Below are 16,898 nucleotides of genomic sequence, written 5' to 3'. Positions count from 1 at the left end.
GCTTCCCACAACGGGCCATTCTGCTTTGGCAGCGCAGCGTGTGTTCCACAGGCGTTTATTCTGTCCTCCTTGACCACCCTCCCTTTGTTCCGGAAGTTAGCGAGCGGCATCCCCGGAGCAGCCTCGTCCTCCCTGTCGTCTGTCTCTGCCTGTGCGCGTTGCATTTCCTTGCCCTAAAATGCCCTTTCTGCAAATCCTGCTCAAGCTTCAAGTTGCGGTTGGATCATTACCCATGTGAACTCCTCTGGTGTACTTAGCCGAGCTGGCGTTCCCATTGCAGTGGACTCTGCACATAGTATGACTTGTTGCCGCTTACACCTTTGCCTTTCCTACTGGACTGCGAGCGCCTTGAGAATACTCAGATTCTTTTATTTTTCTTCTATCTCCAGTGCCCGCTTTAGGGCTCGATTCATGCTTATTAAGTATTTGTTGAATGAGTAAATAATATGTATATATAATCAAGAAAATGAAAGCAAAGGTGCTATATTTCATGTCTGTTGTAATATTTTCGTAGTTTATAAGTTCTGCCTAGGATAAAGACATCAAAAGTAAATCTAAAGCTAGATTTGCCCTAAATCTACTAACAAAGACTTTCGTCTGTGTAAACCCTCTGAGCTTGTATCTTACTTATGTCTCTTTCAAATGCATACTGCCAGACTAGTTGGCTTGAAAAGTAAAATGTCTTTTCGTGTTTTACAGTAAGTGCTGTTGATGTTTTTCAGAATTTGTTCTGGCATTTGCTAGGGTACTTCTTATTTCTCTTTGTCTTTATAATAAAGATTTGGCATTGGTTAGTTAAAGGGTGTTGTTTTTCCTTTAAGATATTCCTTCTGGTTTCTTGTTGAGGGAATTTTTTTTTTTTTTTTTTTTTTGCAGAAATTTAGGAACCAGAAAGAAGAACACAAAAATTAGAATTCCACCTTCTAGAAATAACTATCATCAGTGTCTTTTATGAGTACTTTTTTCCTTTCAGTGTGGCTTTGCTTAGGTTTTTTAAGGCTCTCCTTTTCATATTCTAGGCCATAAGGGAAGAAATAGACGGGCTTCAGGAGGAGCTGGACATGGTCGTCAACCTGGGTTCCGAGCTCATTGCCGTGTGTGGGGAGCCTGATAAACCCATCGTCAAGAAGACTATAGACGAGGTGCGGCTGGCACGCTTCCCACTCTTACTAGAATGCTTTTCTAGCAGTTTAGTTAATTAACATCTATTTGTCAAAAAAATTTAAACCAAGCTGGTGTGGCGGCTCACGCTTGTAATCCCAGCATTTGGGAGGCCGAGACTGGAGGATCACTGTTCGTGGACAGCCTCAGCTACTTAGCGAGGCCCTTTGCAACTCAGTGAGACCCTGTTTCAGAAATAAAAAGACTAAAAATTAGGGCTGGGGGTGTAGCTCGGAGGTAGAATGCCCCTGGTTTCCATCCCCGGTACCAAAAAAAAAAAAAAAAGAAAATTAAACCGGACACTAAAAGTGTTATAACATTTATATTGTAGCTAAACTCAGCCTGGGATTCTCTGAATAAAGCTTGGAAAGACAGGATTGGCAAGCTGGAGGAGGCCATGCAGGCTGCCGTTCAGTACCAGGATGGACTGCAGGTGAGGCGGTTGTGGCGAGGAGGAGGAATCACGGTGATTGACGTTCATACACCTGCGCACTGTCCCACCCCAGGATCACGGCACGCGTGCCGTTGTGGGCCGATCTGTTCCTGGCCCAGCTGCTGGGATTCACATTTGTCCTTTTAGAACATATTTCTGATTTTTCACATGCATAGTAGTTTAAATGCACATCTAAACTCATTTTTAAACACACAGCCAGTGAAATTTACCTTAAAAAGAAATCATTTAGTTTTTCTAAGTGAAAATAAATGTGCCCACACAGTCGTTTTCAGACTTGGTTCAGCACCAGACGGGGAAATGGAGCCGAGTCTGGATTCTGCTCCAGAGTTGAGTAGAGTAGATGAAAGGAGTAAACACCATCTAAAAATATCACCACGTTTAGCTAAAGTCACACGTACAGAAATGTGACTTGAAGCCAGTGTTCTCCCCGTACTAAAATAGAAATCTGTTTTATTGGGTCATAATCTGGTGCGTAAAAAGTGTTTTCTTTTTTTCATATATATGTATATGGAATTTCATTTAATAGTTGTTTTTCATATTTCTTAAAGGCTTTCATTCATTTCAGTTACCATTTATGAGTTGGTCTTTTTCATATTAAAAATTCTCTTGCTGGTGGAGGCCAAGTCGAGAATCCTTCTCTGCCTACCTTCCTTTCCCTCGTTCCATATCCCAGCAAACGGGCAGGAGTTATCTTTCATCCCTCTTACCATATGGAAAAAGGCTCTCTAAGTATTTCCATAACACTAGGTGAATATTACTTTTAAAGTTCAGATGAGAACATCTTTTCCTTTTTCATTATGCCATTCCATTTCTATATTTATAAAAATAAATATCACCAGCCAGGATTTATGTCAGCTGAAAAGGGGTTTGAACTTTGGAAATACATGGAAATATTCGCTACAGATATTTTAACTCCTCCCCTCCCTTTAAGTGAAAGTGATAATTTATTAGTTAAATATCGATGACCAACCCGGACTAAACCTGGCTCCCGCTCTCTGTGAGGCCGGGTCATGACGGCGAGGCACTGAGTTGGACTGCCCTTCGTGGCTGGCGGAGGTGCCGCCGCCGTGTGCAGCCGTTGAGGAGGCCACCTGCCAGACACCGTGACTTGTACAGGTTCCTGGCCACTGCTAGAAAGACAGACTCTACCACAGGTCCTGCCAGTCCTGTTAATAGTGTCACCCGTGGGTCATGATCCGCCGCTGGATTTACCACCTAGCTGCTGCCGTTGTTACTAAACGTGGAAAGCTTCAGGTGCCTCAGAGAGTCCCGGGGTGATTATTATACAGTGAAATATATTTTATTTCCTAAGTTGCTGCTTAAGATTTTAGTCAGAGTTGACTAATCACAACCTAAAGTACCAGATATTTTCCAAGATTTTTTTTCCCCTTATTCTATGGCCTAGCAACTTTATTATAAAGTTCCAAATAATATTGTTACATATTTAGTGTCTGAGAAAAGGAGATGACCCTTCCTATAGAATGTTTATATTACCTGAAAAGACAAGACATTCTATAATGTGTGATGCGATTCAGAATCATGATCTTAGCAGTCATTATTCATATGTGCAAATGTCTAATGCTAATGGAAATATTAGGCTTTAGTTGGGCCAGATATTTTGCTCAAGTGATTAACAGTAACCTTCTTGCTTATTTGAATAACGGGCGTGGCTCTTTTTCCTTTCTACATAGCTATTCATAAGATAATAAAGAAATTTTTATTTCATTTATAATTTTTTTCCAAATAAAATTTCATTTTGAAAGCTCTTCTATTCTAAGTCTATTAGAGAATTTCTCAGCTGGGCATGGTGGTGCACACTTGTACTCCCAGCACTTGGGAGGCTGAGACAGGAGGATCACAGGTCGGAAGACAGCCTCAGATACTTAGTGAGGCCCTCTGCAACTTAGCGAGACCCTGTTTCAAAATAAAGAATAAAAAGTAGGTCGGGGTGTAGCTCGGAGGTAGAATGCCCCTGGGTTCAATTCTCAGTACCGCAAAAAAAAAAAAAAAAAAAAAAAAGTTTCTTTTGCAAGTTCCAGATGTAGCATTCAAGGTTAGCATCTGTTTCATGTTTGAGACAATTGTTCTGTTATATTACTGCTTTTATTTAGGTGAACCATCTTAATTTTTTATAAGTGAGCTCATTCCATAATGTTCTTTCAGATTTATGATTGTCCTTTTCTATAACGCGTGAGCTACTGTAGCAATTTCAAAAGTGCACTAATACAACCAGGGGACTAATGTGTCTTTCAGGCCATCTTCGACTGGGTAGATATTGCAGGTGGTAAATTAGCTTCAATGTCTCCAATCGGAACAGATCTTGAAACTGTCAAGCAGCAGATTGAAGAGCTAAAGGTAAGTGTGTGGGCCAAGCGGCAAGACTTCACTCCATTTTCACTTCTTTTGTCCTTTTGGTGCTGGGAATTGAACCCCGGGCCTCATGCCTGCAGGACAAATGTTCTACCTCTGAGCTGCATCCCCAGACCCATTTTTAAGTTTTTAAGCCACAGGGTTCCATATATATATATTTACTTTACATAAATGAAGCATCACATTTTGATTTTGTAATTAATGTAGTGCCAGCGCATCATAAGGATTAGCTAATTGCTCAGTTAAAAAAGGTAATAAAAGACCGATTTTCTTTTTATTAATACCTGTTTATTATAGAAAAGCAAAAAGGAGAAAAACCAATTATTTAAGTCACCAAAAAATGGACCCAGATGCAACTACTTCTTAGGATTTGATGAATGGTCTTTCACATATCCTCATGTTCCGGGCAGAATGAAGTATGGGGTGTAGTGTGTAGTGTGTGTGTAGGAGGAGGGGACATATTTGGATTATACTGTGAAGACTTATAACTTACTACACTCTTGAGCAATGTATTATTGTTATCAATACACATGCAGAGCAGTTTTGTTTATTTTCTCCTGGGTTCCAAGTAATTCATCTACTCCAACAGGCTAAGGACACATCCATGGTCCATTGTTTTCCAGAGTGTTTGTTTTATAAATGTTTATTGGTTTCCATCTGCTTTTTGCTGCCATTTTTGCTTTATTTGTTCCTGATCTCCAGCTGTGGAAATGGCTGGCCTCTTGAATTCTTCTGTATGGATGTTCATTTACCGTAGTCAGGCCAGCTATGTCTTTCCTAATCCTTTATGCTCAGAGACCACCAGTGAACTCTCCTCGACTTTTATGTAAAACTATCGTCTGGCTTAAAAATTGTAGCATTTCATCTCCCAAGTCTGACAGATGATTTCATTCAGAAACAACTTTTTCTCTTTGAGAATTTTGCTTTTACCAGCATCAGGTTGGGGATTTTGTTTTGTTTTGTTTTACTAGATCTAGTCTTGTGGTAAACACATGAGATACTTTGCATATGATTGCAGGGTGGAGGCTGACTTATTTTGGGCACTGTGTACCTCTGGGTGGTTTTCCTACAGCAGACTGCCTCGGGGTGCTCACTCTGAGGTCAGGTTGTCTGAGTTTAGTCCCAGCCCATCCACCCAGAGCCAGATGACATCAGGAACGTTATCTGTGTCATTGCTGTGGCCTTAGCTCGAATGGAAGATGAAATTATTTTCCTTAAGGTGGTTGAGTAATTTGGTCATTGGAAGTGCCCACTCTCCTTCAGTTATTATTTTTAATTACTATTTTCATATCTTTGAAAGAAAACTAAGGAACTCTTTAACCATGACTTATTTATTGTGACAAATTCAAATAAATATTTTATGAAGATATTTTATTACAGCCCAATTTTCTATTACAAGCAACAATTTCCTAACCTGTCAGTTGGCAAAGCCAAGATTATTAGCAATGTATCAGTAACATAGGAGATGCCAGGAAAGAGAATAATGTTACTCTGTCAGCATTGAGGCATAGGAATAAATAAATACTAATGAATGTAGCATATCCACAAAACATAAAATTACCAGGGGATGGAAGATTTGTGTCTGTTTAGAGCAGGAGTTTCTAAGAAACTTTGTTTTCTGATTCTCATATATGTTAATATACATTTTTTCTTTTCTATAATTTCATTTTTGAATATACATAATTAGATGTTACAATAAGTTCAGCTTTGCAAATGTGTTAATTTTTTTTTATTGTAGAGAACCCCAAATGAAATATCAAAGTACAAATAGAAACCATTTTCCATTTGAAAACATCAAGTAAAAAAAAAGAAATTCCCTTATTTTTGTTTATATTTTTCCATTGGTAAACCCCATGTTTTTTATTCCTCTTACCCCCCCCCCGCAGTAGCATGTGTGAATTTGAATAAAGATTTAAGACCATAGAATTCTTTTGATTTTTTTTTACTAATTTATAAAAGATATTTTCTTGTATTTCTCTCTCTTAAAAAAATAGCAATTTAAGTCAGAGGCCTATCAACAACAGATAGAAATGGAAAGGCTGAACCATCAAGCAGAACTTTTGCTGAAGAAAGTGACAGGAGAGAGCGACAAACACACTGTCCAGGACCCGCTGATGGAGCTGAAGCTGATCTGGGACAGCCTGGACGAGAGGATCATCAACAGACAGGTGCGCACGGGACTTATGTTAAGAGGGGCACCTGGTGATGATTAAAAATGAAAGCAGGAAGTTCTGTAAATAAACTTCTGAAGCAACCAGTTCTCTACCTAGAACTCTTCCTGATTATGTCATTTTTTAAAAACCACAAAGACTGTCAAACTCAAAACCTAGAAGGATATGATGATTAGGCCGTGTGGCATCTGCTGATGGACTTAGGCAGCGTGAAACCATTGTTTTTTGCCCTTGTTTATAGATGTATGTCATTCGTAATGTCACATTCACTGAGGGATTTTCTTCCTCTCTGCTTCCTCATAGCACAAGCTGGAGGGCGCTCTGTTAGCCCTGGGTCAGTTCCAGCACGCCCTGGATGAGCTCTTGGCCTGGATGAAACACACGGAGGGCTTGCTGAGCGAGCAGAAGCCTGTGGGAGGAGACCCGAAAGCCATTGAAATCGAGCTTGCCAAGCACCACGTACGTAGCTGTTACCGCACCCTATGTTTCTCCTCTCTGTATTTCTAGCATTGTCAAATATTTTTGACATATTTCTTCTTTATGTGTCTTACAAGTTTATGATTTTTATTTTTTTTATTTATTTATTTTTTTGGTGGTACTGGGGTTCCTGGAAGCCCTTCTACCTCCGGGATACACTCCCAGACCTATTTTATTTTTGGAAACAGGGTCTCTTAAGCCAGCGCGGCTGGCCTCGAGCCTGCGCGATCCTCCTGTCTCCGCCTCCCAAGCCACGGGGATTACAAGCGTGCGCCACCACGCCTGGCTTCAAGTTTATGATTTTAATGCAAGTTTCTTTCTGACCTTTATAACCGGAGGTTAAAGTACTTAAAATGTACTTCTTAAAAAATTACAGTCAAAATTATTATTATGCAATTATTATCATACACAGCAAAGATGGGAAATTTGTGGGTAAATCTTATCAGGGCTGTGTGGCAAGCACTGAAGATTTAAATTCCTAATTATACCTGTCATTAAGTTCACTTTACCTGTTACTAAAAGTTGTTGGAGTTAGCCTAAAAAAGATCAAACTCAATGATGCTGTTCTGCCAAATTTTTATGTTCTTCCTCTGGCCCCCTACCCCCACATCCCTCACTTAGTTTGGCATGCCTAACCTATTTCTGTCTGCCTGTACTTCTTTTTTGTGTGTGTGGTTTTTCCTATTGTTTCTTTTTTGCTCATATGTTTGACTCCTGGTGTCACACTCGTTTCTAAATCAGTTTTTAAAATATTTATTGGGCTTAAAAGAAATTTTATATTTCCTGCGTCGAATTTGAATAAGAGATATATGCAGTCCAGCCCAAATTAATATTACCTTTGTGAGGTTGGGTTGGTCATTGTTAGTAGACCATTCCCTGTCCCTAAGGTCAGCAGACTTACATCAAAGGTCATCCATGGTAGAGTTGATCCCGACAGTCCACGGTGTTCCACGCACTGCGGCATTTACATCAGTTGTGACCTCATCATTGAAGTCCTGAATCCTAACCCTGGGTACATTTTCCTTGGTTATCGGATGGAAAATGTTGGATTATTTTATGCGTGTTAACATTAGTGCTTACGATCATAATGCACATATAATTTTGACTATTCTTGCCTTAGTTCTTCTTTCTACTTTTCCCCCCACAATAATTGTTCTCAAATTTAAATTTTTCTTCCTCTTTTACCTAGTCCTATCTACATAGTCAGTCATTGCCCAGTGATAGCTGGTTAAGAAATGTGCATAATTAATGTCTACATAGAAGCCCGCTTCATTATTTAGTGCCGGAAATATGCTTTGTTTTAAATCAATAGTGACTGGTTGTACTGAGTACAATACAACAAAGTATAATGTTTATTCTCATCCTGTAAGTTTATAGATGAATTGATATTTTTATAAATCTGGCAGCTATCTTAAAAGTAACCCATATCAGTGATCAGAACTTTGTAGGATATAGCAGAAGTGGGAAAATGAGGCACCCAGAGCCAGTTATTTAGCCAGGGCTCCGTAGGAACCTTTTACTCCTGTTGATCTACATCTGAGTACGTAAGAGATGGCTCCTTTTCTCTTTTCTTTCCTTTTCTCAAATATCAAAGGTTGGAGGACTTAGAATTCCGAACAGAGTTGCTGGAAAAAGAAAGGAAATGTTTCCATCTTTCTCCTGCAACTTCCACTCCCGGGCTCTGACTTCATAGCGGGACTTGGAGCAGTTAGAGGGATGAATTTTATAGAGTTATCCTTTAAATTCGGACAAGAATATTTAACTCTTACATCTTGAGAAAGTAAAATCTGCTATTAACATATCAAAGGACATGTTTTCTATAACGATAGTTGGTTTTATAGCCTTTGTAAAACAGTCCTCCACCAGATGCCTGAGAAGTCAGTGAGCAGAGAGAAACAGTGCTCTGGGAGGCCCGCCACTGCTCTCCTCTGAAATCCTCTCTGGTCTCCATTGCCCCCCAGATGTGTGATTTCCTAGACGGGACAAGAGATGATGATGTTCTTTTCCTTTATTGTTTCCAACCATGAGTCAGTGAGTAGAGGGGTAGATTATAGTGGGCTCTCACTAATGGTAGAGGAAGGATTGCTTTCAGACTAGCCATTAATTCTGGTACCTCTTGGACAAAAGAAGAGAGAGGAATGTTTTATGGTGTCCTTTTTTCTCTTTTGGAATGTTAATTGTAAAATATGTAGAGCTTAGACATGATAATTTTATACTTGAAAATGAATATATATGAATATGAAAGTAACACCATTTTTAAGTTACTGACGATGTGAAAATTTTAAGTTCATGAAGTTGAATGAAATTAAAGATATTAAAGCCTTTTAACTATAATTTCTAGATATGTAATACATCGATTTCAAGGTCATTCTAACTGAAATAACTGTTAAAGTGTTCTCATACAATCATTTCAGGGGTTGCTGGTAGACTGAAGTTATGTCTAGAAAAGTTACAAAGTTAAGTGAAGGACCTCCATCTTAAAACTTCATATGAAAACTCTGCTAAGAGGTTTTTGTTTCTGAATACTTCCTAATCAGAAAATAAAACAGTTGCCTTAAAAATGAAGTTACTGTGTTGCCAGCTAGCAGACATGATGTTATCTTAATATTCTCAGGTGCTCCAGAATGATGTATTAGCCCATCAGTCCACGGTGGAAGCTGTTAATAAGGCAGGAAATGATCTAATTGGATCAAGTGCAGGAGAAGAAGCGAGCAACCTTCAGCACAAGCTGGAGGTTTTAAATCAGCGCTGGCAAAACGTTCTGGAAAAAACAGAACAAAGGAAGCAGCAGCTGGATGGTGCCTTGCGCCAGGTAATGAAAGAAAATAAGTCCTAAAACTTTCTATAGTGTACAAGACCAAAACAGCACAGAGCTATCTTTCATTAGTTCACAGACCACTGCTTAATTTTTATACCTTAAGGAGAGGGGTAAAAATAAGTGGGATAAAGAACAGAGCAGAAGAGAAGGCCGACCTCCAGTTCTTAGCATAATGCTCTTACCCCTTGAGCTCTCCCGATAAAGAAAAGCCCGGCAGATGGAATGCTACCTGGCTGGTACGGGCTGGGGCTGTTTGAACCTTGCTTTCTGCTTAAGTGACCGTGTTTATGGTCCAGACTTAAAACTCTCCATCACTTCAGGCCAAAGGGTTCCATGGCGAGATCGAGGATTTACAGCAGTGGCTTACGGACACGGAGCGACATCTCTTGGCATCCAAACCTCTGGGGGGCTTACCAGAAACAGCCAAGGAGCAGCTGAATGCCCATCTGGTACGTGTACTATTTCCTACAACTCGAGCTGACTATTTTGTGTGGGCCCTGATGATACATAAATATTAATGGGAAAAGGCTTTAAAAGATACACAGTTTTATAGCAGGAATCATTGCCTTTAAGTGTTAGAAACACCAGTTAATGATTAAAGTTTTCAAGTCAGAACCTAGTCTTTATTTCAGAGGTTGGTAGTCAGCAGCAAGAAGCAGTTTTAGAAGTCCAGATGTGTCTTAGAAACAAACCTTCCTCCACAGAATGAAAAGTTTGCATGGGTAATAACACTGTGTAAGTTAAAAACCATTGGGACTTGAAACATAAAGAAAAGTCTCTAAGATAACCATAATGGAGTTAAAATTTTCTGTGTAAATGTGATGTTTTCTTCTAGTATCATGGAAAGCTAGAGAATATGTTATATTCTAATAAAAGAAACTTGTGTATGAGTAATAGACTTCACATGTCTACCTGGTATGGACAGAAGAGAAGGCTTCTTTCTACCAAAACCTGTCCAATCTGGAGAATTTGCCCGTGGGCTGTTTCCACCCAGATTCTTTGGCTCTGTCAACTTTTAAGAATGAGGGAGAAAAGTTAATGAAACTGGAAACACTGGCTTTCTTTCATAGAAGCCTGGACTGACGATTTAGGCTGCCATTAATTTATTGATATTTCCTATTTATGTCTTATTATAACTCAGCTTTAAAAGTTCTAAGAGAAAAGTCAGTTCCTTTTACACTTTTGAATTTGCATGAGAAATTTATTTTTAGTGTTTTCTACTATGCAACATTGATTACCAGTATCATGAAAAATGAAAGTGGAACTATGTAGGAATTTGGCCGAAGAAATGGGCGGGAGCCAGACGTGGTGGCACACGCTTGTATAATCCCTGCATTTGGGAGGCTGAGACCAGAGGACGCGGTTCGCGGCCAGCCTCAGCTATTTAGTGAGGCCCTCCGCAACTCAGTGAGACTGAGACCCGGTTTCAAAATAAAGAATAAAAAATAGGAGCCGGGCGTGGTGGCGCACGCTTGTAATCCCCGCGCTTGGGAGGCAGAGACAGGAGGATCGCGCAGGTTCGAAGCCAGCCGCACGCGCTGGCTTAGGAGACCCTGTTTCCAAATGAAAATGTAAAAATAGGTCTGGGAGTGTAGCCCGGAGGTAGAAAGGCTTCCAGGAACCCCAGTACCACCAAAAAAAAAAAAAAAAAGAAAGAAAAAAGAAAAAAAAAAGAATAAAAAATAGGGCTGGGGGTGTAGCTCAGAGGTAGAATGCCTCTGGGCTCCATTGCCAGTACTGCAAAAAATAAAGAAAAAGGAAAAGGAAAAAGAAAAAGAAAGAGGAAGGAAGGAAGGAAAGAAATGGACCATTGTACACGAAAATCTGCACTCTTCAGTGAATGTCTAATGTTGTGGGATCTCAATAAAACTGTACTTATTTGGAAATAAGTTTTAATTTGGTGATGTGGTGGGGACATAACCATCTCATAGATGTTAAGAAAAAAATAAAATTGACTATCTTATGCTTTCCTAATTATCGTAAACAGTTAAAATAAGTCCTATTATTCAATATAGAATTTTCTAGAAAACTTTAAGGTATATTTATTGTTTTAGAAAATTATGTGTGTGGGGTTTGTGGTTGTTATTGGATTTTGGTGGGGGGTTGGTACCACAAAAGACCCATTTGTTTCACACACAAAAAGTTTTGACTAGATAATAAGAGTACTTGTCCACTTTTCTTTCTATAAATCAGTGTGGCTGGAGTGGTTTCCAGGAAGCTTCGTTTTTCTGGAAGTGCTTAGGATAGTTTTTTTTTTTTTATAGAGTTTGTTAATTATAATTAATGACCTCTTGGACAAATAGATGCTTAGGATTGTTTTCTAATAACATATCTTTAAAATGTTAATTTAGAAGAATCTGATTAAGAAATTGAAAGCAAGGACCTCCTATTGATAACACTTTTAAAAAATATTATGTATCAACTTAGTTGATTTGAGTGGATGTTTAAAATAATTTGCTTTCACCTTATATAATTTTACAGGTTTACAGAAATCCCATAACTTAAAAAGAATTCTGATCTGGGCATACTATACTCCCGTACTTGGGAGGCTGAGACAAGAAGATCACAGGTTCAAGGCCAGCCCCAGCAACTTAGCAAAACCCTGTTTCAAAATAAAACAAAAAACAAAGGGTTACGCAGGGGCATAGTGGCGCACACTTGTAATCCCCACACTTGGGAGGCAGAGACAGGAGGATCGCGAAGGTTCGAAGCCAGTCTCGCTGGCTTGAGAGACCCTGTTTCCAAGTAAAAATATAAGAAAATAGGTGTCTGGGAATGTAGCCCGGTGGTAGAAGGGTTTCCAGGTACCCCAGTACCACCAACACAAACAAACAAAGGGTTGAGAATTTAGGTCAGAGATTGAATGAAGTGGGTTCAATCCCCCGTACCAATTTAAAAAGGAAGAAAGAAAAGAATTCTGAAGAGTTGTTAATATTCATAATACCATTTTAGTAATGCTCTCTTGATTCAGTTGTGCTAGAAATAAAGAAAAATATAAAATGTAACCTAAAATATTATAGTTTTTTTTTTTTTTTGTGGCTCTTGGTTCCTGGAAACCGTTCTACCTCTGGGCTACACCACTCCCAGACCTATTTTTATATTTTTATTTTGAAACAGGGTCTCTTAAGCCAGCGAGACTGGCTTCGAGCCTGCACGATCCTCCTGTCTCCGCTTCCCAAGCGCGGGGATTACAAGCGTGCGTCACCATGCCCGGCCTAAAATATTATAGTTTTATGAGTTTTTAGCTATAGAAAAAGTTTCCTTTAGCTGGGCATAGTGGCACATGTTTGTAATCCCAGTACTTGGGAGGCTGAGACAGGGTGGTTCTGGGTTCACGGACAGGCTCAGCTACTTAGTGAGGCCCTTTGCAACTCAGTGAGACCCTGTTGCAAAGTAAAGAATAATAAAAAAAAAAAATGTAGGGCTGGGGCATACCTTGAAGGTAGAATGTGCCTGGGTTCCAACCCCAGTACTGCCAAAAAAAAAAGAAAAAGTTTTACTTTAGGATTTAAAGGTTTTAGTAAATCATATGATAAATATATTTTGAAAGAGATGTTTAAAGGCTGAAGAAATTATAAAGCTTGGAGATGGTGAAAATGTTCTAGTAGTAATAGTCTTATAGCTCTATGAACATACTTAACAGCACTGCTTTTAAATGGTGAATTTTATGGTATATGTACGTCAATTTTTAAATTATAAGGTTGAAAATATTATTAGTGAGGAATAGAATATATAATTTTTTATGGGAACTGTCAAATCAGTGGAATAAAACGGTTTTAACCAAGTGTAACTTATTTCATTGATCTTAAACTTTGAATTTATTTAAGCAACATTTTATTTTATTCTCTAGAGCAGATACACTGCTTTCTAGCTGGAAGCTTTTAAAATGTTATAATATTCACAAGCGTAGCTCTTATAATTCAAGAGTTTGACTAGTCGACTCATATATTTTACTGTCCTGGTCCTTTGCTTTCTACCCATTACATGTTTTCTGAGCACAAGATTGGGTTCTACCAATAAAATATTACAGTGATTTTATTAAAGTGCAACGAAACACTCGTAAGAACCCTTGAGCTGACAGAAGAAGAAACTGAGGCCCAGAGAGGTTAAACCACTTGCTCAGAATCACAGAATTATTAGTGACTGTACAGTGAAATGTTCTTGACAGCATGTGAACTGTTGTTTCAAACCTTAGTATGCCAGAGGGCATTGGTAGTAATAGCACCACTTGTGAGATATCTCGGTAGAAGAGTGTGGCTCTAGGTTTAGGTATTGTTTAAGTATAGTGAGAAGTTTAGCTACCAGTCGGGATTGCTCTGTAGGCCAGAGAGGGAGAGGTAACGAGAGGCTTGGGACTGATGACCTGGAAAGACAGAACTCTGATATTTTATTCTCTTAAAGTCCTTTAACTTGATGGTGTCTCAATTTAGGAAGTCTGTGCTGCCTTTGATGTCAAAGAAGAAACATATAAGAGCCTGATGGAGAAAGGGCAGCAGATGCTCGCAAGATGCCCCAAATCTGCAGAGACAAATATTGACCAAGACATAAATAACTTGAAAGAAAAGTGGGAATCGGTGGAAACCAAACTCAATGAAAGGAAAGTATGTGCTTTGATTAATATTAATAGAACCAGGGTGGTAGTTGTTTCATTGCATGGGTTTTGTCTTACTTTTGTGTTGAACTATCAAGAGTAGAAATTTTAATGATTCATGTTTAGCTTTTTTGTATGCATTTGGAGGTTGTGTGGCAAATGAAAATGGTATTCTAACACAACAGAACAGAATTAAAGGGCTCTGTTCAATGTAGATAAGGATATATTCTAGATCCAAGTATTATTCATGTATATTCTGTCTCAGCTACTTAGTGAGGCCCTTTGCAACTCAGTGAGACCCTGTTTCAAAAGAAAGAATAAAAAATGGGGCGGGGAATGTAGCTCAAAGGTAGAATGCCTCTGGGTTCCATCCCCAGTACCGCAAAAATGAATGAATTTTATAAATAAATAACTATAGAACAGCAATCTAAGAAGTCTCAATAATACTGTTTAATACAATTGTAAAAGCCATAGGCTAGAAATCTAAGTTATATGCTATCACTGATAGAACATAAAGTACATTTAATGGGATTTTTTTTTTTACCCCAACAATTAATTGCATGAAAGTCAATTTTGCTTCTTATAGATTCTGTTTGGTAATTGTATTTTGTTGTTGTTGTTGTTAATTGACAATAAACAAAATTTAGAATATGTTAAATATCTCTTAGCTGCTCTTTACTCAGTGGAGGTTTAATAAAGGGATTTAGTTGGCCGGTGTTTTAGTGAAAGCCCACTACAAGCATAAAGTGATTAGTTAATACAGATATTGTATGCATACAGTGTGGGCGGGACTCTACCAGAGAATGATTAACCTGAAACAAGCAAAATAACCAAAACTCTCAAGAAACAAATACTAAATAACCTGTCTTCATAGACTAAGCTGGAAGAGGCCCTCAACTTGGCCATGGAGTTCCACAATTCCCTCCAGGACTTCATCAACTGGCTCACCCAGGCTGAACAGACCCTAAACATGGCTTCTCGACCAAGTCTTATCTTGGACACAGTCTTGTTTCAAATTGATGAACACAAGGTATGCAGTGACTCGATGGATAGCATTCTGCGTTCACACAGCCCGTTCTAATGCCAAACGCATGAACGTGGTATTTTGGCAAACTTTCTTTTGCCCTTTAAAAAATCTGAGCTTTATGGAAGCTGGCATAGTGGTACATATCTGTAATCTGGGTACTTGGGAGACCAAGCCAGGAAGATCTCAGATTTGAGGCCAGCCTCAGCAACATAGCGAGACCTTTTTATTTTTATTTTTTAAGAAGGGGGGGTGGGCTGAAGATGAAGTAGAATGCCGCTGAATTCAAGCCCCAGTGCTACAAAAAAATGAATAAATAAAATTTATAAGTTGAGCTTTAGGAAGCCAAAAGCACTTTTAAGATGGATCTGTGTTTTCTCTTGTTGCTTATCATGTCTTTTTTTCTTGTGTGTGGGGGAAAGGTCTTTGCCAATGAAGTGAATTCCCACCGGGAGCAGATAATAGAACTGGACAAGACTGGAACCCACCTGAAGTACTTCAGCCAGAAGCAGGACGTCGTCCTAATTAAGAACCTACTTATCAGTGTGCAGAGTCGATGGGAGAAGGTGGTGCAGCGGTTAGTGGAGAGAGGAAGGTCGCTGGATGATGCCAGGAAGAGGGCCAAGCAGGTGACTGACCCCACACACATCCCGTGAGCTGGGCCAGGGCTCGGCTCTGGAGATTCAGGCGTCTGTTGCTGCGGTGCACGTTATACAGGCTGCATTAGGCAGAGCCAGGGAGTGGCTTCCTGGAGGTCTGTGACCTGCCCACCTTTCTATACTGGCAGGACATTTTTTACTTGGTGGCAGTGTGTGTCTCTGTCTGTCTGTTTTTTAACCTGTTCCTCGAGACTAACCTTGAAAAGATTGATTCTAGATTAACTTCAGAGATAAGTCATTATCATTCCACCCCCAAAAGAAACCCCAAGATTTTGCTAATGTATTTGTGTTTTTCCTTTGTCCCTTCAGGTCCACTCTCCTGCTCAGGGGGAGGCAGCATGGCTGTTATATTGCTACCTTAGGTTTAGTTCCCAAACCAGACCTCTTCATGAACTGTCAGGGCTGGGAGCCAGTCACCTACCCTCCAGACGGGCGTTTTCTGGATCGCGGTTGGCAGGTGCTCCTCGCCTCCCAGAATGCTTGTCAGCCAGCCTCTGCGCCTTCCCTAATATTTGATACAGCTCCTTCGCCTTTGAAATCAATTGGCTCTTTTCGGGCGGCTTTTTTATTTAACCTGGAGAATCCCACACACATTGCAGGGAACTTTTCTTACTCTCTTTACCTGTTATTAACATTCCATTCTAGAGTAAACACAGAGGAGAGGTAAAATTACACATCTCTGTGTCTCTGTACCCCGCGGGAGGAAAAGCAAGTACCCACCTTGCTAGGCATTTTTCTTGTTTAAATTTATTTGAGTTCTTACTTGGTGTAATATTGAGGTTGGCGTTTGGCCCCATCCACTGCCTCTGCCTGGCATTGGTGGTGTACTCCACTGCTGGAAGGGGCGGGGCTCAGTTGGGTGATGTAAAAACATGTCACAAGAGCCAAGTGTTTCAGTGCATAAAGCTATCAGCACATGTTTTTTAAAGCTTTAGAAGTGACAAATTGCATTGATTATAAAACTAAATACCATAAATCCTTTTATGAGTTAGAGGTATGACAGGTTCAGTACTACACGTGTGTCTCGGGAACAGAATGGGTCTCTGATGTTTCTCTAAGATGGTATTAATTCTGAGCCTGACCATTTTTCTCCCTGTATTACATAACCAAGGTATTGCTTGAGTCAGAATGTCTAACTTATAGAGATTTCTCAAGTATCTTCAGCCAGGCCCC

The 16,898-nt window shown here is 39.5% G+C and overlaps 1 protein-coding gene across 10 annotated transcripts in view; it reads left to right on the top strand.

The window, feature by feature from the left end:
* The window catches only part of DST (dystonin), a gene marked incomplete at both ends in the record, with an annotated part of 523,923 nt that overhangs the window by 469,034 nt on the left and 37,991 nt on the right, over positions 1 to 16,898 (top strand). For all 10 annotated transcript variants that reach the window (XM_080699914.1, XM_080699912.1, XM_080699907.1 and 7 more), the window contains 10 exons: positions 1,020 to 1,142; positions 1,493 to 1,594; positions 3,869 to 3,970; positions 5,980 to 6,153; positions 6,460 to 6,615; positions 9,248 to 9,445; positions 9,772 to 9,900; positions 13,882 to 14,052; positions 14,917 to 15,072; positions 15,489 to 15,695. In XM_080699914.1, coding sequence (XP_080556040.1) covers positions 1,020 to 1,142; positions 1,493 to 1,594; positions 3,869 to 3,970; positions 5,980 to 6,153; positions 6,460 to 6,615; positions 9,248 to 9,445; positions 9,772 to 9,900; positions 13,882 to 14,052; positions 14,917 to 15,072; positions 15,489 to 15,695 — 1,518 coding nt within the window. The remainder of the gene's footprint in view (positions 1 to 1,019; positions 1,143 to 1,492; positions 1,595 to 3,868; positions 3,971 to 5,979; positions 6,154 to 6,459; positions 6,616 to 9,247; positions 9,446 to 9,771; positions 9,901 to 13,881; positions 14,053 to 14,916; positions 15,073 to 15,488; positions 15,696 to 16,898) is intronic.

The sequence above is a fragment of the Muscardinus avellanarius genome, assembly GCF_963383645.1.
Source record: "Muscardinus avellanarius genome assembly, chromosome: 8".
Classification (NCBI taxonomy): Eukaryota; Metazoa; Chordata; class Mammalia; order Rodentia; family Gliridae; genus Muscardinus; species Muscardinus avellanarius.
Note: the sequence above shows the minus strand (reverse complement) of the source record. Positions and strands in the feature narration are given on the sequence as shown.